General features: G+C 48.2%; 1 protein-coding gene across 4 annotated transcripts in view; it reads left to right on the top strand.

Moving 5' to 3' along the window:
* LOC126543591 (uncharacterized) overlaps nt 1–25,787 on the top strand; it is a 43,739-nt gene that overhangs the window by 928 nt on the left and 17,024 nt on the right. For 3 of the 4 annotated variants that reach the window (XR_008615080.2, XM_055077709.2, XM_055077707.2), the window contains exons 2-5: nt 1,509–1,583; nt 10,020–10,121; nt 15,851–15,952; nt 25,639–25,709. Coding sequence is in view for 3 of the 4 variants with exons in the window: in XM_055077709.2 (XP_054933684.1) it covers nt 1,509–1,583; nt 10,020–10,121; nt 15,851–15,952; nt 25,639–25,709 (350 nt within the window). In the remaining variant the exon portion in view is untranslated. The remainder of the gene's footprint in view (nt 1–1,508; nt 1,584–10,019; nt 10,122–15,850; nt 15,953–25,638; nt 25,710–25,787) is intronic. The other variant, XM_055077708.2, reaches the window with a different exon arrangement.

Raw genomic sequence — 25,787 nt, 5'->3', positions numbered from 1 at the left:
ACACGTCATGACCATCATCAGCCTATTTTACGTCCATTGCAAAACAAACAACCCTCTTAGCGATCTCCTGTTACCACTCTTTTGCGCCAGCTAACACCTGATTATGACTGGCAATTTTCTAATTTCATCACACCATCTATTTCTGTGCAATCCACGAATGTCTTTGCCTTCTCTTGGCACCTCATCTTTAACTAATAGGCCACTGGCTACGTGGCCCACGCAATATCTGTACAGCAGGGCTTTGTTTCTTCCTGCTAATGTCTCCTAGAATATCGGCTGTTCATCTAAATCTCTCTAATTTATACAGCTCTCCTGCTGTCGTTTAACTTCGTGCCTGACATTTCTCGTTTTATCGCTCTTCTAACACGTAGTGCCCCTGTAGTGGATCTGCCGCAGTGACGAAGCACAGGAAAGCTCAGTGGTTCCGCGCTCAGGAGTGACAGGGCACCCGGAGGGCAATCACATAAAGGACAATCAGTGAGCGTCCCGGTCACGTGTGCATCAGAATAGTGCTTGCCTGAGCTCGTTGGTTGCACATAGCACATTTGGTTTCCAGCAGAACGTTCTGACACGGAAAGTTCTGCTGGAAACCAATTTTGCGACGTGTGCATGCCCATGTGACTGAGGGACAAGCACTTCTTTGGAAGAAAAGCAGCTCAGATGTCAGCCCTATCAGCCAAGATCCCTCCGTCGCGGCATGTCAGGCAGCCAGGGCCTGCAAAATGGCCGTCCTCACGTTCGCGTTAAAAAGCGCGAAAGAACCCGCTCCCGCCCCAATACTGCCGCTAAAACGAATCTAAATATTGTAGCTTTGAAAAGCAAGAACTGCCTGGCACGTGAGATCCAGTCTCGAGAAAGAGGACGAGAAAGGATAGAACCTTGAGATGATTGTGTCGTTCGACTGGCAGCATTGTGCCGGAACGTGCTGTTCGACGTTGTAATATTAGTTTCCGCTCGGTATCCCGAGGTAAGGCACACGGACCGGTACCAGGCCACGGCTTTTGCGAAAAGTTTGAATTCCCACATTACGAGCGGGCCAAATCCCTTCTTGTTCACACTCCGCACTGGAGATGATCCTAAAAGCATGTATTAAGTCACGGGGTTTAGGTCGCGCCAACCGCTAATGCGCTTTTATTTTTATTTATTTTTTCTCCACGAACGATTCTACATTAGCATTCTTAAGTTGCTTCCAATGGGCCTAGAAAAGTACATCTATTAGGTCTTCGTCATTAGATGCCACTTGTCAAAAATCACCTTACTACCCTGTTCATAATATATATTTCTCTACGTTGGGCTGCAGCCGTATGACAGGGATATAATGGATCGTCCATAACAGGGCATGCAATATAAAAAAGGCCGTAAGAGATATTGCTTGTTAAACATTATTTTAATTTTTTTATTCAACGCATTGTGGTAGTGAAATGGTAGTATTAGACAAAGTAATGCACTGACTTATGAGACTTCGTAGAGGAAGGTTTTGCGGAACCAATTTTTTTTTACCATCACAGGTCTACCACCACCACTTCCAGAGTTTATGAGAGACAATGCTGCGGCGTGTGCTGTTCCTGGTACATCAAATACTGGTAAGTAAATACAAGTGTTACAGAATCTCTTGCTGTGTGCAGGAGATGGGAGATGGGAGTAGGTTTATTTACATTTGCAGTACACGACAGCTTGTTCTCACTTTTGAAGCTTGCTATATTGAAACACAACTATTATTCATTTCGGAAAGCAGTTCCATTTTTTTACAGAGTGTCCCAGCTATTGTACATCGCGTTCTTAAAAATGATGGATCATTCTACGCGAAGATAGACAAACGCATATTCATAGATGAGTATAGCAGCTGCCAGTAGTTTTCTTCTTGGCGCCTTTCAATTTATTCATAATTGCAATTAGCAAATTTTTAATTGCTGCTGTGACTATCATGCTGTCATGTAGGAATTTCTAGAAAATTGAAAGAAACTTAAACCTACCCTGTCTTCAGCCAGGTACATTTTACTAGTTGATTGTTTCCGGCTAGTAAAGAAAGCCCGAAAAAAATGAAAACTATCTCGTCACTAACCCGACGCCCGCATCAAAAAGCAACGCCCTCAAACACACTTAACAGGAGCAAGTGGGTGAGCTGTCGCGCCACGCTGTTATGGGCGGGGCACGCCAGACAAAGTACTAGATGGGCCACTTATTGCTAAGGAGCCTGTTTAATGGCACTGCTTTTTTTTACAGCAAAGGTGCTTATGGCTGGGTGAAGTGCATTTTCAAGCGAAGCTTGTATTGCCTCACGAGTGGCGTTGTAGTGGTCACGCAAAAACCCAGTTGCCCCCAGATGAGAGCAGCTGCGCGAAGGGCTTCATTCGCGTTGAGATCATTCTCGGAAAACGGATGGGACGGCCACGCGCTGTGCGTTGCCCCCGAGGAACTGGCAGCGTTCGACGAGCGGCGGCGAGAACGCGCCCGTGAAAGGGCTCGCCGTCAGCACGCCGTTCCAGGCGTCCGAGCCCAGGCAATCCGACAGCAACGAGCAGACCCCAGCTGAGAGAGAGAACGAGAGGCCGAAGCAATCCGACACCGTTACCTATGGGTTACTTAACCGTGACTAAGGTCAGGTGCACGCGGGACAAGCTTTGCTTACACCCTTTATGTGCGAAAACTGGCGTCCCGAATTTGAGGCGAAATCGTTTGCTTCAACATCTGACAAAACTCCAGATTTTAAGTATTGCTCTGTTTTTATATATGCGTTTGGCTAAAAGCAATATACTTTTCACAAAATGGGAATAGGTGCCTTTTTTTTTATAAAGTTTCCATAAGTGTCCAAGAATAATGTGTGCACGAAAGCCGCAAGACTGGCCAAAGGAATTTCGTAGGTACGGTGGGGTAGCAAGCGCGTGCTTTTTCGAGCGAAAGCATGGCGAAAGCTTTGGCCCCAGCCACAGTGCACAGGCGACCTCTTGATCTGCGAGCAGCAAAGCTTTCATTGGCTGCATTCCCGCATTTTGCGCGCTCTTTCGCATGGCTGCCTGGCTGCTGTGTGCTCTTGAGTGAGTCGCTGTCTCGGTCTATATACGAAACTTATCTCAGGGTGCAAGCTTTCGGGGTGCTGTTTCCGCTCCCCCGTGGTGGCGGTCCCATCAAAACGTTACGAGTGACTATTTTGCTCCAGCTACTCGCGGCAGTAGTCGTGTCGTCCACATGAATCTATATAACGAAAAAATAAAGAAGAACCTATGTCGTGTGATACACAGCTTTCCTGATCGTCCACATTAGCAGAGTTATATGGTTCATAATTTTTTGAAGCGGATCAATTAAGGGCTAGTTCCCCCAGGATCGTTCCCGCGTGTCGACACAAAACTCGAGCGTTCTCCTCCGGCGTCCGCTTAAGACGCCACCTGCGTTTGTGCCATCGAGTACGCGCTGTGATTGACGCGGCCCTACTAGGCTTAAACGTCGTTGCGTGGGCCGATCTCGGAGATAGCGCAATATAAGGCCGACCCGCGCCGGAAGTGACGCAGGCTTTATGCACTCCCCATATGGGCGCCGATCCCGAAGATAGTGCAAGGGCGGGTCCACTCACGCTGAAATGCAGTTCGCAATTAAGAGGCTTACATCACAGCTTCGCTGGTCATCCTTCTTCACAGAGTAGAAGGGCACTGAATTTTTCATGCAGGCTGGACGGTTAGTCACATATTTAACATATTTTTTCGGCTTTCTTCATCAGCCACAAAAATCAAACAGGCATAAGGTACCCGGCTGAAAGCATACCAGCTTTAAGTTTCCTTTCAATGCTCTACAAACTCTTCATTGACAGCATGACAGTCACACCAGTAATTAACAATTAGCTAATTGCATATAATAAGATTCAGTGACATGAACCACAAAAATTACTTGTGGCCAAGCTGCTCGACTGTGAACTATATGCACTTCGTTATTTTCGCGTAGGATGGCCCGTCCTTTTTAAAAGGCGATGCATGACAGCTCGGACATCCTGCATTTCTCTTTAAATACAAATCTTGACCTAAGCGTCAGAGTTCGCGCTTTTTTAATGCGAGAACATTGCTTGGCTAGTTGAGCGACCCCGCAGTCATCAGAAAGCGGGGGCAGAAAAACGACACACAAATTACGTCATCTAAATAAAGAGCTATGAATTTTCACTATATGAACGCCGGATACGCGCAAGCGTATGGATGCGATAGCGCCCACAACGCTATCGGCTCTCGCTGCGCACAAATGCCTCCACTGTCCGCATCACAGATCGCATTCAAGACAGGGCTCGCGCGGCAGCGCCATACGCAGCAGCAGCTGGAGTAGAGCTACCCCTTGTAAACAATGTCTTACTAAGTAAATTAACTAGCATGGTGTCAGCGCGCACACGCAAACGTGAACACTCGCTGCGAGAACGCTGGTGCGACGGGATGAGGCAGCAGCAATCGAAGTGACCTTGTGCTGTGTATCGCTTCAACGCAAAGTTAAGGGTGAGAACATAGCGCAAGCAAAGCTACGAGTCGTCGGTCCACTCAGACTGTGTCTCCAAAGTAGATCACTTTCGAGATAAAGCCCGTGCTGCCGCTCACCGCCGAAGCACAACGCCCCGGCTCGAGCCCCTCGTCCGGGGTCATGCGCGCGACGGCATATGGCGCGCTTCCCCTACTCGCGCACGCGATATTGAGCAGCCATCATCGGCTCACCGTCGCACTCTACCACTCGCGCGCAGAGCGTACGGCGCGCGAGGACCATGTGATCCCATCACCTCTGCATCGCAACAAAACCTACAGAGCAACATGATTCCTTCGGTTATTCTATTACGAATGAGTATATCGAAAAATACCGTAAAACGCTTTTATAATCAAACTAGATGCAACAAAGTAATAAACATAACTTAGTAAAAAAATTCCTCTTTAAACCCCCAAAAAGATCCCTGTAATTAATATCTCGTTTTGATGCAGTGAAATTGCACTGGCATTGGATATAGCGAACTATATTAGTCCTCGAAACCGGAAAAATACGCTACCTTGGTACTTCAAATGTATCACTCTCCCCAGGGTTTGGCACGCATTTGGTGCGGAACAAAACTACAGCATTGAATAATACGCTGTCAAACAGCACTAGTGTAGCTCACCACACCACGTCACTACAGCTAACTAGAAAGGGGAAGTGCAGAACGCGGAGGCAATGACTCACAGGCCGGCTGACGCCGCTGGTGGCGAGCGCAGTGGCGACGTCGCAATCACTCAGTCTTGCATGTGGTTGCCTATTGCGTGGCTAGAAAGCCCTTGTTAGCTGGTGTTTCTCCCGCTTTCTCTGAACGACTGCTGTTTTTCAATTGGTAAACATTTGAAATTCTCGCGTCAGCAGCAACGAGCGCGGCTGAAACCATGCGACATTATTCGTTCCTGCAGTTCTTGTTTTCTATGAAGCCACATCATTTCTGTTTAAATGGGTGCCATGAAGAAAACGAGCATATCTGCCTAATCCGAACTTGCTTTCGTTGTTACGGGGAATGGGATTTACTGAACCAAAGCAAGCAGCCGGACCTTTGTAATGTATCTTATTTGTCCTTGTGTACATTACCATAGCAACTAATGCTGTCATGGCATTAGTGGGAAAAAACTATTCGAGATATAAATGTTCAGCACCCTACCGCATCTTTTGTGTTTTAGTACTCTGTTTTGCTTCTATTGTGAGCAATTAGTTACAGTTTACATATACCACGAGCTCGTGCCCCTTTTGAGAAATGCTGCACCTCGTTGAATTGCTCGCCAAAGCACGAGAACTATAGCTGATATGTCATTCCAGCGAACCTGCCATTTGGTTTCCGGTATAATTGTTGTGCTAGTCCTCTCCTTTTGCTCACTCTTGTTTGCTATGCGGGATGATTGCTACAGCCACATTTCTGTGACTTTCCCGGAATAAATGGCTTTTGTGGGCGCACGTGAATCATCCACCCCATGCATGCTCGCTTTCTATGATGTATTTTCAATTTGTCAGCATTTCAGCTCGTGTCAGCAGCAACGAGTCTGGCTGATTTTGTTCGAAGTTATTCATTAGCGCAGTCCCTGTTTTTTGTTCATGGCGATACTTATAGTGTTCTGTTGAAAGGTGTGCAAAGGGGAGAACAAACATACAATGTAACTGCTTAATTTAAGCTCATTTTTGTTATTACGGGTACTACCTACACTTAATTCCCCTGTCACGTGGTTGTCCCATTAAAATCATACCCCATCCGAGTCTGTTCACTCGCGATCGTATGACTGTAGCCGTCACCCTGAAGCTCTGTAAGCTAAGCAATCGCGATTCTGACTGCTGAACCTGTGGGAGGGATCATTTTTCTATCGCGTTGAAAAAGTTCATGCGGATGAAACTCAGTTTTAGTCGAAAGTGCTCCTGTTCTCGAGAGCGTGACAAGATCTGAGCGGCGAGAACAGACGCACAATTGGTGTTTCAGAGACACCTTTTGCGTACGCGGCAAAAAAAAAAAAAGTCACTCGCGATATTCTCTAATGCGAAATTTGAGCCCAGCTCTATGCGAGTGTTCATTTGGCAGTACATCGACTGGCGCGGACAACCTATCTTGTGCGGCACGTTGCAAACGGAGCTAAGTGTGGCACGACTGCCTCGCTAATCGGGAGATAGCGAAAGGCAGCGCGTGGTTCACAGCGCGTGGGCGCGATTGACAGTAGCCGCCGCAAACAGACCTCCAAGACGACGCACGCCACTCTGGCGCTATCTCGTAGCCATCGTTGCCGCACTGCACTTTTTCTCTCACGCTTTCGCCACATTCTTTTTCCTCTACGTTTCACCTCATGATTCTGCTGCACCCTCCTCCTCCGCTTTCCTCCTCATGCCGTTCGTCTCCCGCTGCGCTTCGTGTTCGCTCTTTCATCCTTCGCAGTGCTCGTTCGCTCGATTACGCCGACGTTCGCCGCAGGAAAGGGCACCTAAAAGCTGCACTTTAAAGACGATACGCATTTAATTTTCGGATCACAAGCAGGGCATACGGACTAAATAAAGTGCTTCGAGGGAAAATCTGAACGAAATCTCGAGTGTGCGCCAAGCACGTACGAGCGTTGCGAGCGCATGCGAGAGAAACGCATGCGAGCGTTTCTTCTGCTTGTTCTTGAAAACGGCCGATCGTATCTCAGCCGCTACTGGCGACGCCACCGGAACCACGCAGGGAGTGCCGCCCTCTGCACCGTGCTTTCTACTGCACTGTAACGTAGCTGCGCTAAGCCGCCCTAGCTACACCTGAGCAGCGGCCATGGCAGCGGCGACGTGGCAACGCATCACAATCGCAGTCGCAATTTTATCTCTCTCTCTCTCTCTCTATTTGACTTGTGCGCCGCTCACGCAGGCAGGGAAGCAGAAGTATGATGGCGATTGTAAGGCGTTGCTTGCGCGTGGCGGGTGCAAGAGGCCAGTGCATCCACTTTTCTCTCACTCACTGCGGCTGCTGCAGCTACGCGTGAGCTCGAGCTCGCATCGGCGCCAGTGCAATCTTGGAAGCAACGAGTGGGCCGAGCCCAGCTGGAATGGTGGAATTCGTTGGCCTTCTCATTTTCATTCTCATTGACACAGCAGAGCCGCTTGTGGGTGACAAACGAGCCTCGCTCAGAGGTGTGTTTGGCCTGTAATGTTGCGGGCCAGGTGGGCTTTTTTTACTGTTTTAATAACTGTGTGATAATATGTGGTACGCGGGAGTGCGAAACATAAACATACGAAGACAGTGCGCCGTGCGGTGGCGAAGAGGACAGCCACTCTTTGCAAATACCCGCAAGAGAGCCATCATCATCATCGACACCAATTTGGGAGCGTCGGCAGTGGCGCCTCAAAAAGCGTGGCGCGAGAGAGCGTGGCCCGTGGCCCCGTGGCGTGAGCAGTGCGCGAGGTTCGGCGTTCGACGGAAAACAGCTTCCTCGCTGGGTGTCTGGCCCATAGGAGCTATCGCCGGCCGCGCCGCTACGCCACACCCGAGTCAACGCTGTCGCCCGCTGAGAGGTCCAGGAGGGCTGGCGGTCCTGAACCGGGGCGATCGAGCGTTCGGGTGAGTGGCCACAGGGCTACGCCGCCAGCTGTGGACGCGACCAGGTGACTGCGGCCGTGGGCTCCGGAGTGCATACCCCACCGGAGGGAAATCGGGCACGCGGAGGTTCCCGTATATCGACTGTTGCGCAGGGCCACCTGAGCCCCGCGAGGCGGTCCGACCCGGCTGTCCATCCCGGCTGTCCATCCCGGCTGTCCGACCTGGCCGTCCGACCTGGCCGGCCGACACTGCTGTCCGACCCCGCTGGCCGACATCGGTTCCACAAGGTCTCCGACACGGCGACACGCACTTCCGCCTGAACTGTAGGCCTAATTATAATTGACCAATACGTATATATAGCTGCATGTCGTCTGAGGTATTTTGGGGAACTGTCGCGTGTTTGTGCCCTTTTCTATGTTATGCGCGTCAATACATGTCTGATGTGTGTTTGTGCTTCTGCGCGCTGCTTCTGCCTCTATCTGGAGTGATCCTGCACCCAATAACATCACAAACTCTAGCAGTTTCGCCCAAAAGGCGAAGTATCGATAGCGATAGCGAATTAGTAGATAGCTATGCGAAGTAAAGATATGTTTTATTGGCCGCATAAAATTGTAAACTTTCGCATAGTAACTAAATTTAACAAGTGTACTGTCACGCGCGCTAAAACAAACATAAGCACATCTTACTGGGTGACAGTGCACACTCGCGGTCAAAACGCTGGAGTGAGAGAGCTGCAGCAGTGATGAGCGAATTGACCTTCGTGCTGCCTCTCGCTTCAACGTGAAGTAAGCGTCGAGAACACAGCACACATGACGCTATCAGCCCTTGGCACACTCTGTCACTCATTGCAGATCGCTTTCAAGATAGGACCCACGCGGCCGCGGCATACGCAGTCGACGCCAGAATACAACGCCCCACCCCAACCATCCTCCCTCCCTGCCCTCTCCCTGGTGCCTTCCGCGCTATGGAATACGGCTGGCTTCCTCCCCGCTTTCCTACCTTGTGCACACGAGGTTGAGACACCATCGCCAATTCACACTCGCACGCTTCCACTGTCACATACAGCATACGGCGGGCAGCGGTGTAATTCACCGGGACGCGTGTCCCCATATCTAGCTGACATAGGTGCGGAGTTTGTGTTTTCATTTTGTTCTGCCTGAGGACAGTGCCGGATTGCTATCATCGTGAAGAGTATGCCGAAGTATACCTTGTACATTTCAGCCTGAGCTAACAGTACGAAAATATATTTCTCGCTTATTCTCCCTCGCTGAAATTCATATTTATTCAAAGGGTTTCATCGCGACATTTATGAAACTGAGATCAAACACTTACATGTAGCTCCTAGATTATTACATCATACGCAACACTACAAGTGCGTCAATGTTGTACGAAAAAAAGCTAGAATGTGTTTCTATGCTGCTCAAACCTTCAAGAATGCGCCTAATAATTTCTGTTGCCGAAATCACGGAACTCAGATTAAAGAGTATGGTTAAGCTATTGTTCAAATTAGCGATTGCATTTTTTTTCTCTTTTCCGCCTTGTTTGCTTACGAATGATATTTGTAACTTGGATTCATCTCATTTCTTAGACTACATAGGCTCGTTTTCGCCTGTGGACGGAAACGTCAGCTTATTTGTGTCGATATTTTCTTTTCACTCGCCAATGTCGCTGACGCCAGTCACGCAAGCCTACTTTTTGGTATTGACAGGTCTAATATGTAATGTAGACACTGCATGATTATCATAAACAGCGAATATTATTTTTCTTTGTATTTTATTTCTAATTTCTTTATTCCGTAACTGTTATTGGTAGTTTTACATCATTATCTTTTTGTTTGTTTTTCTGTGCGCCTACACTCCCTCCTAGGCGTTCTTCCTTGGTGCATAAAATGAACGATTGACTGATTGATTGATTGATTTATTTTATCGGCTAAGCACTTCGGACTGCACCGTTATAGCCAGGAGCGAATAATACATGATGACATGCAATTTCGTGTTATACACGACAGGCGGGCAGAGCAGTTCATCAGCCAGATCTGGTGCCCCAAAACCCAACCGCGACGACTGCAACAACAGCCAGATAGACGACCCCACGAGAAGAAAAAGACCAAGTAAGTAAAGTTGGAATTTTGAAACATTTTACTAGATCCACTACTGAGCCATAAAAGAGAAGCTAGCGTCTCTATGCAAAGAGCTGGTATTCATACCCCAGCCATCTAAATAGGTACAGAACAGTGTTGCTTAGAAGTGCATGCAAACTGAATTTAAAAAGAATAAGCTGTATGGTAAACCATTTAAATTGACACTAATTTTTAGTTTTACAGTGCCGGACCGCATAGCTGCAAAATGTGGGATATTAATATATAACTATTATATAACGTTCGAATCATTACGGTATGCATTATAAAACGCCTTACTGTATGCAGTGTAAAGATTGGGGTTGGGCATGAAATAATGGTAGCTGGCCCATGCCATCGTCCAACTCTCTACGCTGAGGACTTGGTTGAAGGGAGATACTTGTTCTCATCGAGAACCAGGAATATGAGATTTATTTACAGTATCTACATGAAGGGTGGAGAAGGTTACAGTTCATCAGTCTAGCATGACTGACAGAGAATGCACATTCAGCAGCCACGCAACAGCAGCTTATAAACGCTCTGTCCTCCCTAGATACCTAGGTGAGGGAAAACGGCCGTTCAACCTTGGACCAATTCGGAGCGTCCAAAGTCGTCGTAGCCGACCCGCCTTTGAGGGGGAGAGTTAACACACTCACTTCTGCACAGGTTTCACTGACCACCACACCGAGGTGAGAGGATTCTCGCAGACAAGTGTCCTGCACCGAACAGGTGCCTCTTGATCCCAGAGTGGACCCTGCAGATAGTGGCCGCCGCGTCTGTCCATTGAGTGACGAATTCTAAGGCCCGTGAGAGTGCGCCGCAAAATATCCTCTTCCAGGAGTACCCTCGATCCAAACAAACCATGGTGGGACGGCAAATCCACTAACAATACTTGGTCCGCCGACCGCGTCTAGGTGTTACAGCACTGTATGCCTGGGGACGAGGCGCATTGTCGTCCATACAAAGCGAGTCGCCGCAGCGGGCCGGGAGGGTTCCAAGGTCTGGTGCGCCGAATAACGCCACCCCTGCAGCTGCGGTTGGCTCGGTACCCTTGGTCGGTACCAAGGTACCGACCAAGGGGATGGCCTGCAAGGTCGGTACCCGTGCAGGCCTTTCGTAACAGCTCCTCCATGGCCCGGAAAATCTCGACTGGCCAGTGCTGATAACCGATGAGCAAGAAGAGCATGGCTGGTGACAAGGGGGGGGATGCCTTGGCTTGCAGCGACGCGCTGTGAAATGAACACACCGCCCCAAAACATTCAACAAGGACAAGCAACTGGAAAGCGAACCCCACAACACGGCTCTGCGCCGAGATGACTTATCTTGGATCTCACTTTAGTCCCGCTAGGCTTCAGAGAATACATAAGTGCAGAAACAACAAATGCTGCATTTCGCTACGCCAATTTTTGAAGCGATTTCGTGCTAAGTTTGGTAATCATGGATGGAGTCCTGGTAAATGAGAGGGGTTCTTCTTGGCTTAACAATATTACCAATACCAACCCCAAAATTTAGGCGGAATCCTTAAACGCAGAATTCAAATTAGCCTGCTCAAACCATCCGCATTACTATGCAACTTTCCCTTCTTATATATAACGGAGAAGTTGTACTCTTGGAGAGTGAGGCTCCATCGGAGCAAGCGGCCATCTTTCTGTGACATTTGATTCAGCCACGCCAGCGGACTGTGGTCGGTCTCGAAGATGAACCTCCTTCCGTACAAGTAACACGACAACCTCTGGGCTGGCCAAACTAAACAAGCACATTCCTTCTCTGAAGCGCTGTAGGCTTCCTCTCTTACAGTTAGTTTACGGCTGGCATAGAGGATAGGATGTTCCTCATTATCGTCGCCGACCTGACTAATTACCACGTACATGCCCCTGTCACTTGCGTCACATTGAAGTATGAATTCCTTTGTGTAGTCTGGCACGCAAAGCACCGGACGAGAAACCAATGACGTTTTCAAACCATGGAAAGCGTTGTCTTTGCTTTATCCCAGTGCACGCTACTCGGCGCTCCCTATCGGAGGTCGTCCGTTAACGCACTTGTCGTCCACTTGTCGAAATGTTGGCTCCTGCATTCACCTTGTTCACGTTTTGCTCATCGTCTTGAATTTACATCTCCTGCATTCCCCGTGTTTTCCCTGGATTGCTATTTGCGAGTAATTCGGAATGTACCTTTGATAGTACCCCACAAGTCCCGAAAATGAACGAATGTTTTGTTTTCGTGCGCGGTGGTGAAAATTCTCCAATCGTAGCCATTTTCAGCTCGGCCGTCCGTCTCGTTCCCTGGCTCACACGGCCCATATAAATAAACTGCGAACTGCCCAACCTACACATTTCCGCCTTCATCGTTAAGCCAGCTTCCCTCAACCAAGAGAACACCTGTTTGAGATGCGTTACGTGCTGTCCCAGTTGTCAAAAAAAATTGCTACATCATGAAGATACGGCAAGGTGAACTCCTGCAAGTCTTTTAGGACAATATCCATTCACTTAGAGAAGCCAAACGGCGCGTTCTCCAGCCCGTAGCTGAGGGCGAGAGGGCGAATGCCTGCAGGTGAGATAAATGATGCATACCGGCTGGCACTTTCTGAAAGGCGAACTTGAAGGGGAACTGAAAGGGAAACTTGAATTTTGTTCGACGTTATTCATTGGCGCAGTTCCTGTTTTCAGTTTTTTTTTTTGAGGTGTGCCAAAGGGAGAACGAACATACAATGTAAGTGCTTAATTTAAGCTCATTTTCGTTATTACGGGCACTAGCTACACCTAATTCCCCTGTCACGTGGTTGCTTCATTGGAAACATGCCCCATCAGAGTCTGTTCACTCGCGAACGTATAAGCTGTCGCCTTCACCCTCAAGCTCTGTAAGCTAAACAATCTCGATCCTGACTGCTGAAACTGTGGGATGGGTCATTTTTCTATCGCGTTGAAAAAGTTCATGCGAATGGAACTCAGTTTCAGTCGACAGTGTTCCTATTCTCGAGAGCGTGACACGATCCGAGCGGCGAGGATAGACGCGCAATTGGTGTTTCAGAGGCACCTTTTGCGTATGTGGCAAAAAAAAAATCACTCGCGATATTCTCTAATGCGAATATTGAGCCCATCTCTATACGAGATTTCATTTCGCAGTATATCGACTGGTGCGGACAACCTATATTGTGAGGCACATTCCAAACGGAGCGAAGTGTGGCACGACCGCCTCGCTGATCGGGAGATGGCGAGAGGCAGCGCGTGGGTGACACGTGGCCGCGATTCAGAGTAGCCGCCGCAAGCAGACCTCCAAGACGAAGCGCGCAACTCTGGCGCTGTCTCGTAGCCATCGTTGCCGCACTACACTTTTTTTCTCACGCTTTCGCCACATATTTTCCCTCTACGTTTCGCCTCATGGTTCTGCTGCACCCTCCTTCTCCGCTTTCCTCCTCATGCATTTCATCTCCCGCTGCGCCGCGTGTTCGCTCTTTGATCCTTCGCTGTGCTCGTTCGCTCGATTACGCCGACGCTCGCCGCAGGAATGGGCACTTTAAAAGCTGCGCTTTAAAGGCAATACGCATTTCATTTTCGAATCGCAAGCAGGGCATACGGACTAAAGTGTTTAGAGAAAAAATCTGAATTAAATCTCCAGTGTACACCAAGGACGTACACGCGCGCATTGCAGTTGATGCGAGCGTTTCTTCTACTTGTTTTTGAGAATGGCCGATCGTATCACAGCCGCTACTGGCGACACCACCGGAACCAGGCAGGTAGTGCCACCGCTTCACCACCCTTTCTAGTGCACTGTAACGTAGCTGCGCTAAGCCGCCCTAGCTACACCTAAGCAGCGGTCATGGCAGCGGCGACATGGCAGCGCTTCACAATCACCGGCGCACTTTTATCTTTCTCTCTCTATTTCACTTGTGCTCCGCTCACGCAGCCAGGCAAACAGAAGTATGATGGCGATTGTAAGGCGTTGCTTGCGCGTGTCGGGTGCAAGAGGCCAGTGCATCCACTTCTCACACTCACTGCGGCTGCTGCAGTTACGCGCGACCTCGAGCTCGCATCGGCGCCAGTGCAATCTTGGAAGCAACGAGTGGGCCGAGCCCAGCTGGAATGGCGGAATTCGTTGGCCTTCTCAATTTCATTCTCATTGGCTCAGCAGAGCTGCTTGGGTGTGAGAAATAAGCTTGGGTCAGAGGTGTGTTTGGCCTGTCATGTTGCGGGCCAGGTGTCCCCTTTTCTTTGTTTGAATAACTGTACCAGTTTCTCCCGAAAGGCGAAGTATCGATAGCGATAGCGAATTAGTAGATAGCTATACGAAGTATAGATATGTTTTATTGGCCGCATAAAATTGTAAACTTTCGCATAGTAACTAAATTAACAAGCGTACTGTCACGCGCGCTAAATCAAACATAAGCACATCTTACTCGGTGACAGTGCACAATCGTGGTCAAAATGCCGGAGTGAGAAAGAGCTGCAGCAGTAATGAGCGAATTGACCTTCGTGCTGCCTCTCGCTTCAACGAGAAGTAAGCGTCGAGAACACAGCACACATGAAGCTATCAGCCCTTGGCGCACTCTGTCACTCATTGCAGATCGCTTTCAAGATAGGACCCACGTGGCCGCGGCATACGCAGGCGACGCCAGAATACAACGCCCCCCCCCCCCCCTCCTCCCTCCCAGCCTTTTCCCGGGTGCCTTCCGCGCTATGGAATACAGCTCGCTTCCTCCCCGCTTTCCTACCTTGCGCGCGCAAGATTGAGACACCATCACCAATTCACACTCGCACGCTTCCACTGTCACATGCAGCATACGGCCGGCAGCGGTGCAATTCACCGTGACGCGTGTCCCCATATCTAGCTGACATAGGTGCGGAGTTTGCGTTTTCATTTTGTTCTGCTTGAGGACAGTGCCGGATTGCTATCATCGTGAAGCGTATGCCGAAATATACCTTGTACATTTCGGCCTGAGCTAACGATACGAAATTATATTTCTCTCTTATTCTCCCTCGCTGAAATTCATATTGATTCAAAGGGTTTCATCACGTCATTAATGAAACTGTGAGATCAAACATTTACATGTAGCTCCTAGATCATTACATGATATGCGACACTACAAAGTACGTCGGTGTTGTACGACAAAAGCTAGAATGTATTTATATGCTGCTCAAACCTTCAAGAATACTCCTACTAATTTTTCTTGCCGAAATCACGGAACGCAGAATAAAGGGTATGGTTAAGCTATTGTTAAAATTAACGACTGCATTTCTTTTCTCTTTTCCGACTTGTTTGCTTTCGAATGGTATTTGTAACTTGGATTCATTTCATTTCTTAAACTACATGGGCTCGTTTTCGTCATTGGACGGAAACGTCGGCTTATTTGTGTCGATATTTTCTTTTCACTCGCCGATGTCACTGGCGCCAGTCACGCAAGCCTACATTTTGGTATTGACAGATCTAATATGTAATGTACGCACTGCATGATTATCATAAACAGCGAATATTATTTTTCTTTGTATGTTATTTCTAATTTCTTTATTCTGTAACTGCTATTAGTAGTTTCGCATCACTACCTTTTTGTTTGTTTTTCTGTGCGCCTACACTCACTCCTAGGTGTTCTTCCTTGGTGCATAAAAAGAACGATTGACTGATTGATTGATTGATTGATTGATTTTATCGGCTAAGCATTTCGGACTGCACCTTTATAGCCAGGAGCGAATAATACATGATGACAGGCAATTTCGTGTTATACACGACAGGCGGGCAGGCCCGTTCATCAGGCAGATGTGGTGCCCCAAACCCGGACCTCGATGACTGCAACAAAAGCCAGATAAGCGACCTCACGAGAAGAAAAAGACCAAGTAAGTAAACTTGAAATTTTGAAGAATTTTACTAGAACCACTACTGAGCCATAAAAGAGAAGCTAGCGTCTCTATGCATAGAGCTGGTATTCATACCCCAGCCATCTAAATAGGTACAGAACAGTGTTGCTTAGAAGTGCATGCAAACTGAAATTAAGAAGAATGAGCTGTATGGTAAACCATTTATATTGACACTAGTTTTTAGTCTTACAGTGCCGGACCGCATAGCTGCAAAACGTGGGATATTAATGTATAACTAATATATAACGTTCGAATAATTACGGTATGCATTATAACACGCCTTACTGTATCCAGTGTAAAGATTGGGGTTGGGCATGAAATAATGGTAGCTGGTTCATGCCATCCTCCAACTCTCCACGCTGAAGACTTGGTTGAAGGGAGATACTTGTGCTCATCGAGAACCAGGAATATGAGATTTATTTACAGTATCTATATGAAAGGTGGAGAAGGTTACAGTTCATCAGTCTAGCATGACGAACAGAGAATGCACACTCAGCAGCCGCGCAACAGCTGCTTATAAACATTCTGTCCTCCCTAGATACCTAGGTGAGGGAAAAGGGCCGTTCAACCTTCGACCGATTCGGAGCGTCGAAACTGATGGTAGCTGATCCGCCTTTGAGGGGGAGGGCTTACACACTCGCTTCCGCACAGGTTTCACTGTCCACACCGAGGTGAGAGGGTTCTCGCAGACAAGTGTCCTGCACCGAACAGGTGCCTCTTGATCCCAGAGTGTACCCTGCAGACAGTGACCGCCGCGTCTGTCCATTGAGTGACGAATTCTAAGGCCCATGAGAGGGCGCCGCAAAATATCCTCTTCCAGGAGTACCCCCGATCCAAACAAACCGTGGTGGCGACGGCGAATCCACTAACAATACTTGGTCCGCCGACCGCGTCTAGGCGTTACGGCGCTGTATGCCTGAGGACGAGGCGCATTGTCGTTCATACAAAGCGAGTTGCCGCAGCGGGCCGGGAGGGTTCCAAGGTCTGGTGCGCCGAATAACGCCACCCCTGCAGCTGCGGCTGGCTCGGTACCCTTGGTCGCTACCAAGGTACCGACCAAGGGAATGACCTGCAAGGTCGGTACCCTTGCAGGCCTTTCGTAACAGCTCCTCCGTGGCCCGGAAAATCTCGACTGGCCAGTGCTGATAACCGCTGGGCAAGAAGAGAATGGCTGGTGACAAGGGTAGGGGATGCCTTGGCTTGCAGAGACCCGCTGTGAAATGAACACACCACCCCAAAACATTCAAGAAGGACAAGCAACTGCAAAGCGAACCCCCCCACAACACGGCTCTGCGCCGAGATGACTTATCTTGGATCTCACTTTAGTCCCGCTAGCCTTCAGAGAATACATAAGTGCAGAAACAACAAATGCTGAATTTCGCTACGCCAATTTTCGAAGCGATTTCGTGCTATGTTTGGTAATCATGGATGTAGTCCTGCTAAATCAGATGGGTTCTTCTTGGCTTAACACTATTACCAATACCAACCCCCAAATTTAGGCGGAATCCTTAAACGCAGAATTCAAATTAGCCTGCTCAAACATCCGCATTGCTATGCAACTTTCCCTTCTTATATATAACGGAGAAGTTGTACTCTTGGAGAGTGAGGATCCATCGGAGCAAGCGGCCATTTTTCTGTGACATTTGATTGAGCCACGCCAGAGGACCGTGGTCGGTCTCGAAGATGAACCTCCTTCCGTACAAGTAACACGACAACTTCTGTGCTGGCCAAACTAAAGAAGCACATTCCTTCTCTGAAGCGCTGTAGGCTTCCTCTCTTACAGTTAGTTTACGGCTGGCATAGAGGATAGGATGTTCCTCATTATCGTCGCCGACCTGACTAATTACCACGTACATGCCCCTGTCGCTTGCGTCGCATTGAAGTATGAATTCCTTTGTGTAGTCTGGCACGCAAAGCACTGAACGAGAAACCAATGACGTTTTCAAACCATGGAAAGCGTTCTTTCCATGGCTTTCCATAATCGGAGGTCGTCCGTTAACGCACTTGTCGTCCACTTGTCGAAACGTTGGCTCCTGCATTCACCTTGTTCACATATTGCTCATCGTCTTGAATTTCCATCTCCCGCGTTCCCCGTGTTTTCCCTGGATTGCTATTTGCGAGTAATTCGGAATGTACCTTTGATAGTACCCTCCAAGTCCCAAAAAACGGACGAATGTTTTGTTTTCGTGCGCGGTGGTGAAAATTCTCCAATCGTAGCCATTTTCAGCTCGGCCGGCCGTCTCGTTCCCTGGCTGACACGGCCAATATAAGTTACCTGTGAACTGCCGAACCTACACTTTTCCGCCTTCATCGATAAGCCTGCTTCGCTCAACAGTGAGAACACCTGCTTGAGATGCGTTACGTGCTGTTCCCAGCTGTCCGAAATAATTGCTACATCATCAAGATATAGCAAGGCGAACTGCCGCAAGTCATTTACGACAATATCCATTCACTTAGAGAAGCTAAAGGGCGCGTTCTTCAACCCGAAGCTGAGGGCGAGAGCGCGAATGCCTACAGGTGAGATAAAGGCGGCATAGCGGCTGGCACTTTCTGAAAGTGGAACTTGCCAGTATCCCCGCACGAGATCTATAGTTGGAATGTATTTAGCAGCGCTAACTCTTTCGATTCGTTCCTCAATGTTGGGTATCAGGTACAGCTGATCCCTAGTAATGGCATTTAACTTCCCGTAATCAACACGCGCACGAGGGTCCTTATAAGGGGTTTCTACAAGTATTAGCGGTGACGTGTAGTCACACTCAGCGGGCTCAATAACTCCCAACTCTAGCATGCGCTGTATCTCTACCTCCATAATTTCTCTCTGTCGTGGAGACAGCCTCTAAGGCTTTGATCTTAACGAGTTCGGTTGATGTCAGGTCTATTTCATGCTATAGGCCTATATCATTGCCAACATCCGTGGGATTGTAGTCGTCGAAATGAGATGGAAATCAGGAGAGGGAAATCGGGAGGTTGATGAACGGCAAGAAGGCAGAAGCTTGCACAACACCTCAGGGAAATAAAATGACTTTTGAGCAGTGCGGTCAGGGGGCCGTGCTATAATATCAACGTTTATTAAAAATCCTGCAAAATATGAATAGAGGCCGACAAAAATGCGGACATTTTGTGAAAGGTAGAACCTCTGGAAAGCTCAGGATAGCATTGGCCTAAATATAAAAGATAACCTAAAAATAAGAAACAATTACGTTGACAGGGTGGCCAAATGTTGCCACAAATAAATTGGCGGTTGAAGCACTTCAGCTGAAACGCGATGGTGCGGAGTAAGGCGAGAATGTCGGCAAGTGTTGAAGAGAGGTCAAGTACGTAGGTACTGTGGGCGATGCCAGGGCTCTGCAGCTGTCTGGTCACTGCACATATAAGGGAGATGCCTGGTCGTCATTCGTTACAGGGTGATTCGGTTCCGAAATGTTGAATGCAGACTCCATTACATTAATTACAGTGCACTCTACGGTGTCATGCTTCGATGGCTCGTGCCGATTCTCGCGCAATAAGAATGGCAACAAATTGTCTCATGTGCGGACTGCCACCTCCCTCGAACTGCATACATTCATTCCCCTCCGTAATTGATTACATCTTATTAGGTTCGGGTGCTAATAACGAGGTCGTGTGATCAAATCACAGCCAAGGCAGCCGTTTTTTGATGGGTGTGAAATGCCAAAACACCTGTGTATTTAAGGTTAGGCGCACGGTAAAGAATCCCAAGTGGTCCAAATTATTTCGGAATGCCCCACTACGAATTGCCTCATGATGAGATCGTGGTTGTATTATTCGTTAAGCATGTACTTGGCAGTCGCACAACTTGTCAACAGGATTAAGTGTCAGGAGTCGTGTGCGAGGTATTTGAGTATGAGAGTATAGAATTTATGGCAATCGATACTTGATTCTCAACATTGCGGCTATATTATAATTCCGGAATGGCAACATGGTAGAGAATAATGAGAAAAGAAAAATACCGCGTATTTTACAGCACAATAACTTTATATAGTGGTCTTCCTTCACGCACGTGGATGAGCGTGAAAGACTACTGTAGGAACTAACTGCAAGTACTGTGTATGTCATACCCGAAGATGTACATTGCCTCGTGTCCAGTAAATGTGACGTAATATTGCGAGCGGCTTCGGCCATAGCAATCTAACGGACTACGATACAGACACAGTTCGCTCAATTCTTGTGTCGTGAATTTGGCGTCATGGTGCAAAACCAACATATCCATGTATATGTCTTAATACTTAGGCACATCTCGATTTGCAGCTGCTGCGTTAGCCCATAAGTGCGAATAACAAAGTCGCTGGGGAAATAATAGGGGTCACCTTAAGGAAATGATAGGTCAAAATCAAAAGCCGTCCACGACGGCGTCTCTTGTAGACGCTCTGAAATGTTCGGACGTCACGAATATGTGCCGACTGATGAAAGGCTTCCACAAGGTGCTACCGACGGTTGCCCTAGCTTGTTTAGTCCGTAGCATACGAAAAAGAAAAAAAAAAGGAAAGGAAAAAAAGAAAGAAAAAACCGCATCAAGAGCCCAGAATCAATCATCGTTCGTCGCGACTAAACGATCTTAGGATGACAAGGCGTTTCCAGACGACACGCGGCTACGCTTCATCAAGAATGCTGATAACGCCGGCGGGACAATCATTGTGGCGGAGTTGAATGCGCAGCTATAGCTCTTATTTATTTATTTTTTCATGTCATCACGCGTCGCCGCGGGAAGTTTGAAAAGTTTAAGGTCAGTAAGCCACGTGCTGGCACTCCCGAGAACTAAACCTTCGCGTCCAGAAAAGCTGAATACGATCATTTGAAAGTCTGTTTATATGCAGCACTTTTTCGCGGGAGGGAGAATATACCACATATGTTCTGGACGTTATACGGGACTTGACAAAGCGTGTATCATGAACCGCCCCGAAGGGAGCACATCGCTTAGAGTAAGTGAATGTTTACGACGGGGGGTTCAACGCCGGCGGCTGCTGCGTATTGCGCCGGTCCCATGAGCCCTGTCTTGAATAGGTTCTGTGATGCGTCAAGGCGTACCGAGGGTAGATAGCGTCGTGTGTGCTATGGCACCCTTACGCTTTTGCGTTAGCCTCGTTGCCGAAGTTAAACGTCACTAGGTCACTATAACTTTATCTTAGTGTCTATCTTTTCTGGTATTGCTGACGTCTCATGTCTTTAAGTTCGTTTCGCAGGGCATGCTGGCTGTTCATTGCCAGCGTGGTCTAACTGCCCTGCCCATGTATTGTATTTTGTTCCCGACGTGGTAAGGAATCCTAACTTCCGTTCATCAAACTTATTTGGCTCATTTTGTGTGTTCCCTCTTATTGTAGACAAAGAAATTTAACGAATATGCTCACGTTGCTAGGAGTCTTAAACGCACTGTTAAATTAATTGTCACAAGCGGGAAGTGAAGCCGGGCTTCACCTGTACAAGCCCGGCTTGAGTTCCTGCTTCTGACTTTCGTTTGTTCTCAGCTTACAAGATTTGCGTTGTAAAAACACAAGCGAGTACAAACAGCATACATTATGCGCTTATATCCATTCTCAGAGACTTGATAATATACGCGCAGGTTGCTTGGATACAACTGAGGTAATTCTGCTGCAGTTGCTTTTCATAACTTTTTTCCCCCTCTGTCTTTCATAGGCATTGTAACCCGCCGTGGTTGCTCAGTGGCTATGGTGTTGGGCTGCTGAGCACGAGGTTGCGGGATCTAATCCCGGCCACGGCGGCCGCAATTCGATGGGGGCGGAATGCGAAAACACTTAGATTTAGATACCTAGATTTAGGTGCACCTCAAAGAACTCCAGGTGGTCGAAATTGCCGGAGTCCTCCACTACGGTGTGCCTCATAATCAAAATGTGGTTTTGGCGTGTAATACCCCATAATTTTCTTTTGCATTGGCATTATAGGTAAGTGCTCTGTATGTCACCTCTTGTTCAATCCGTAATCGCTCTCTGCATGAACACTCTAGCATGTTTCATGAACCACTCTGGTGCAGCCGATTGTCGGCAAATGAAAAAAGTCGTATTTTCTTTATTTCGTGCGCATTGTTTCTCCGATAAGCTTGGCTGTTTTAAGCAGTATCAGTAATGTTGAATCCCTTGGGTACAGTACCAACAATAACTAGACGCATCATGCGACAGGTACCCCAGCGCGACTTTGAGCGCGCAGTCAAGATGCTGCCACCAGGACTCGCTGTGTTGCGCTCCAGGACTTGGGCTGCGCGAGTTGGCATTTTCATGGTGGTGCCCTTTGCTAGAGGTCATCGCATCGGTCCTTACACCATGTCCACGGCGAACCACAATGGCATCCGCGAAGCCTCTCAGCAAGTATGTTTAGCGTGCGTCATCGCTACGCATTCTCTGCAGAATGTACTTAATGTAATATTTGCATTCGCAGTGAGCAAAAGCGGCTGTCGTGTCTACGGTAGCAGTGATTTAAACAGTTTCAATCCCGTGGCCATTATATCATTGCCAACTTCCGTGGGATTGTAGTCGTCAAAATGAGATACAAGTGAGAGGGATATCAGGAGGTTGATGAACGGCAAGAAGGCAGGGGCTTGCACAAGGTATCAGGGAAATAAAATGACTTTTGAGAAGTGCGGTAAGGGGGCCGTGCTATAGTTTCAACGTCTGTTAAAGATCCCCCAAAATATGAACAGAGGCCGACAAAAATGCGGGCATCTTAGGAAAGGTGGTACGAAAGCAAGCAAAAATAAGAAACCATTCGTTGACAGGGTGGCCAAATTTTGTTGCAGATAAACTGGCTGTTGAAGCATTTCAGCTGAAACGCGATGGTGCGAGATAAGGCGAGAATGTCGGCAAGTGTTGAAGAGAGGTCAAGTACAGTCGCGGTCAAAAATACGCGGCCCACGGCTCCAGTCGGCGGAGCGGCCGCGAGCCGCACCGCGGCGCTCGCGTCGGCGCTGCGAGAGTTTGCGCTCTGACGACAGGTATCTCCCTACGTATCGTCCGTATCCGTTACGTATCCGCCCGTTACGTATCGTCCGTTACGTATCCGCCCGAGAGCGAGGGAGATACCTGTCGTCAGAGCGCGAACTCTCGCAGCGCCGACGCGAGCGCCGCGGTGCGGCTCGCGGCCGCTCCGCCGACTGGAGCCGTGGGCCGCGTATTTTTGACCGCGACTGTACGTAGGTACTGTGGGCGATGCCAAGGCTCTGCAGCTGTATGTTCACTGCATATATAAGCGAGATGCCTGGTCGTCTTTCGTTACAGGGTGATTCGGTTCCGAAATGTTGAATGCAGACTCCATCACATTAAATACAGTGCACTCTACGGTGTCATGCTTTGATGGCTCGTGCCAATTCTCGCGCAGTAAGAATGGCAACAAATTGTCTCATGTGCGGACTGCCACCTTCCTCGAACTGCATACATTCATTCCCCTCCGTAATTGATTACTTTTTATTAGGTTCGGGCGCTAATAACGAGGTCGTGTGATCGAATCACAGCCATGGCAGCCGTTTTTTGATGGGTGTGAAACGCCAAAACACCTGTGTATTTAAGGTTAGGCGCACGGTAAAGAATCCCAAGTGGTCCAAATTATTTCGGAATGCCCCGCTACGGATTGCCTCATTATGATATCGTGGTTGTATCATTCGTTAAGCGTGTACTTGGCAGTCGCGTAATTTGTGAACAAGATTAAGTGTCAGGAGTCGTGCGCCAGGTATTTGAGTATGAGAGTTTAGAATTAATGGCAATCAATATTTGATTCTCGACATTGCGGCTATGTTATAAATCCGGAACGGCAACATGGTAGAGAATAATGAGAGAATCTAACGGACTACTATACAGAGACAGTTCGCTCAATTCTTGTGTCGTGAATTTGGCGTCATGGTGCAAAACCAACATATCCATGTATATGTCTTAATACTTAGGCACATCTCGATTTGCAGCTGCTGCGTTAGCCCATAAGTGCGAATAACAAAGTCGCTGGGGAAATAATAGGGGTCACCTTAAGGAAATGATAGGTCAAAATCAAAAGCCGTCCACGACGGCGTCTCTTGTAGACGCTCTGAAATGTTCGGACGTCACGAATATGTGCCGACTGATGAAAGGCTTCCACAGGGTGCTTCCGACGGTTACCCTAGCTTGTTTAGTCCGTAGCATCAGAAAAAAGAAAAAAAAGGAAAGGAAAAAAGGAAAGAAAAAACCGCATCAAGAGCCCAGTATCAATCATCGTTCGTCGCGACTAAACGATCTTAGGATGACAAGGCGTTTCCAGACGACACGCGGCTACGCTTCATCAAGAATGCTGATAACGCCGGCGGGACAATCATTGTGGCGGAGTTGAATGCGCAGCTATAGCTCTTATTTATTTTTTTTATGTCATCACGCGTCGCCGCGGGAAGTTTGAAAAGTTTAAGGTCAGTAAGCCACGTGCTGGCACTCCCGAGAACTAAACCTTCGCGTCCAGAAAAGCTGAATACGATCATTTGAAAGTCTGTTTATATGCAGTACTTTTTCGCTGGAGGGAAAATATACCACATATGTTCTGGACGTTATACGGGACTTGACAACGCGTGTATCATGAACCGCCCCGAAGGGAGCACATCGCTTAAGCTATGTTCACACTACGGTCGTAACGCGCGTAAGAGCTCTTTCGGCGTATCGAACGTAACGGCTGTAAAAAAGTTACGGCAGTTAAGCCGGCACCTTTGTTCACATTTACTGATGCGTAAATTACGGCTTTTACAACAGGCCAATCAAATTTGGAGCTGCAGAATCGACGTCACCAGCGGCCCAATATGGCTCCTGTCAACATGCGACCGCTGGCCGCGATCGAAGAAATTCACGCTAAAAAAAAAAAAACTTATAGTCATGTATTCAATCGCACAAAGACGACAAAGACGACGCAGAAGGGTTTGGGAGCGGCAAGTATTTCTCGACAGGGCCGTGGACGGCGATTTTCACAACCTTTTCGCCAAGCTCCGAGTTGGTGACGCTGTGATGTTTCATAACTTCATGCGCATGTCGCCCCAGCAGCGCCGCTTCCATGAAAACCTAGTGAGACCACCCATCGAAGTTCAGAGCACGCATCTGCGGCCACCGATTTCCTCGGCGGATAAACCAGATGAACTGAAAACAGTCTCGCAAGGCGCACTGCACAAATTATCAGGAACACAGCCAACCTAATCGTGCGCACGGAATGGCGGAATGGCACTTCCCGCGCCCGGAGCCGTCTGCAGACGGGAGGACGGAAGTGTCGTCACCGGTTGTTGAAAACTGAAAGCTTATCGGTCATTGGCTGTGTCGCAACGGTCGTAATATCACAGTCGTAACTGTTGCCGACCCTTTAACACTCTCAACCACGATTTTTGCGTGAATTGCGCACATTGGTACCTTTACGTTCGCAGTCTGAACTAGACGCATACGCTTGTTGCGCTTCCGCTTAAGCATGTTACGAAAGATCGGCGCCTTACGAACGTAGTCTGAACATAGAATTGAATGTTTACGACGGGGGGTTCTGTGATGCGTCAAGGCGTACCGAGGGTAGATAGCGTCGTGTGTGCTATGGCACCCTTACGCTTTTGCGTTAGCCTCGTTGCCGAAGTTAAACGTTACTACGTCGCTATAACTTTATTTTAGTGCCTATCTTTTCTGGTATTGTTGACGTCTCGTGTCTTTTAATTCGTTTCGCAGGGCATGGTGGCTGTTCATTGCCAGAGTGGTCTAACTGCCCTGCCCATGGATTGTCTTTTGTTCCCGACGTGGTAAGGAATCCTAACTTCCGTTCATCAAACTTATTTGGCTCATTTTGTGTGTTCCCTCTTATTGTAGACAAACAAATT

The sequence above is a fragment of the Dermacentor andersoni genome, chromosome 10, assembly GCF_023375885.2.
Source record: "Dermacentor andersoni chromosome 10, qqDerAnde1_hic_scaffold, whole genome shotgun sequence".
Classification (NCBI taxonomy): Eukaryota; Metazoa; Arthropoda; class Arachnida; order Ixodida; family Ixodidae; genus Dermacentor; species Dermacentor andersoni.
The sequence above is the reverse complement of the archived record's forward strand: the minus strand, read 5'-3'. Positions and strand labels throughout refer to the sequence as shown.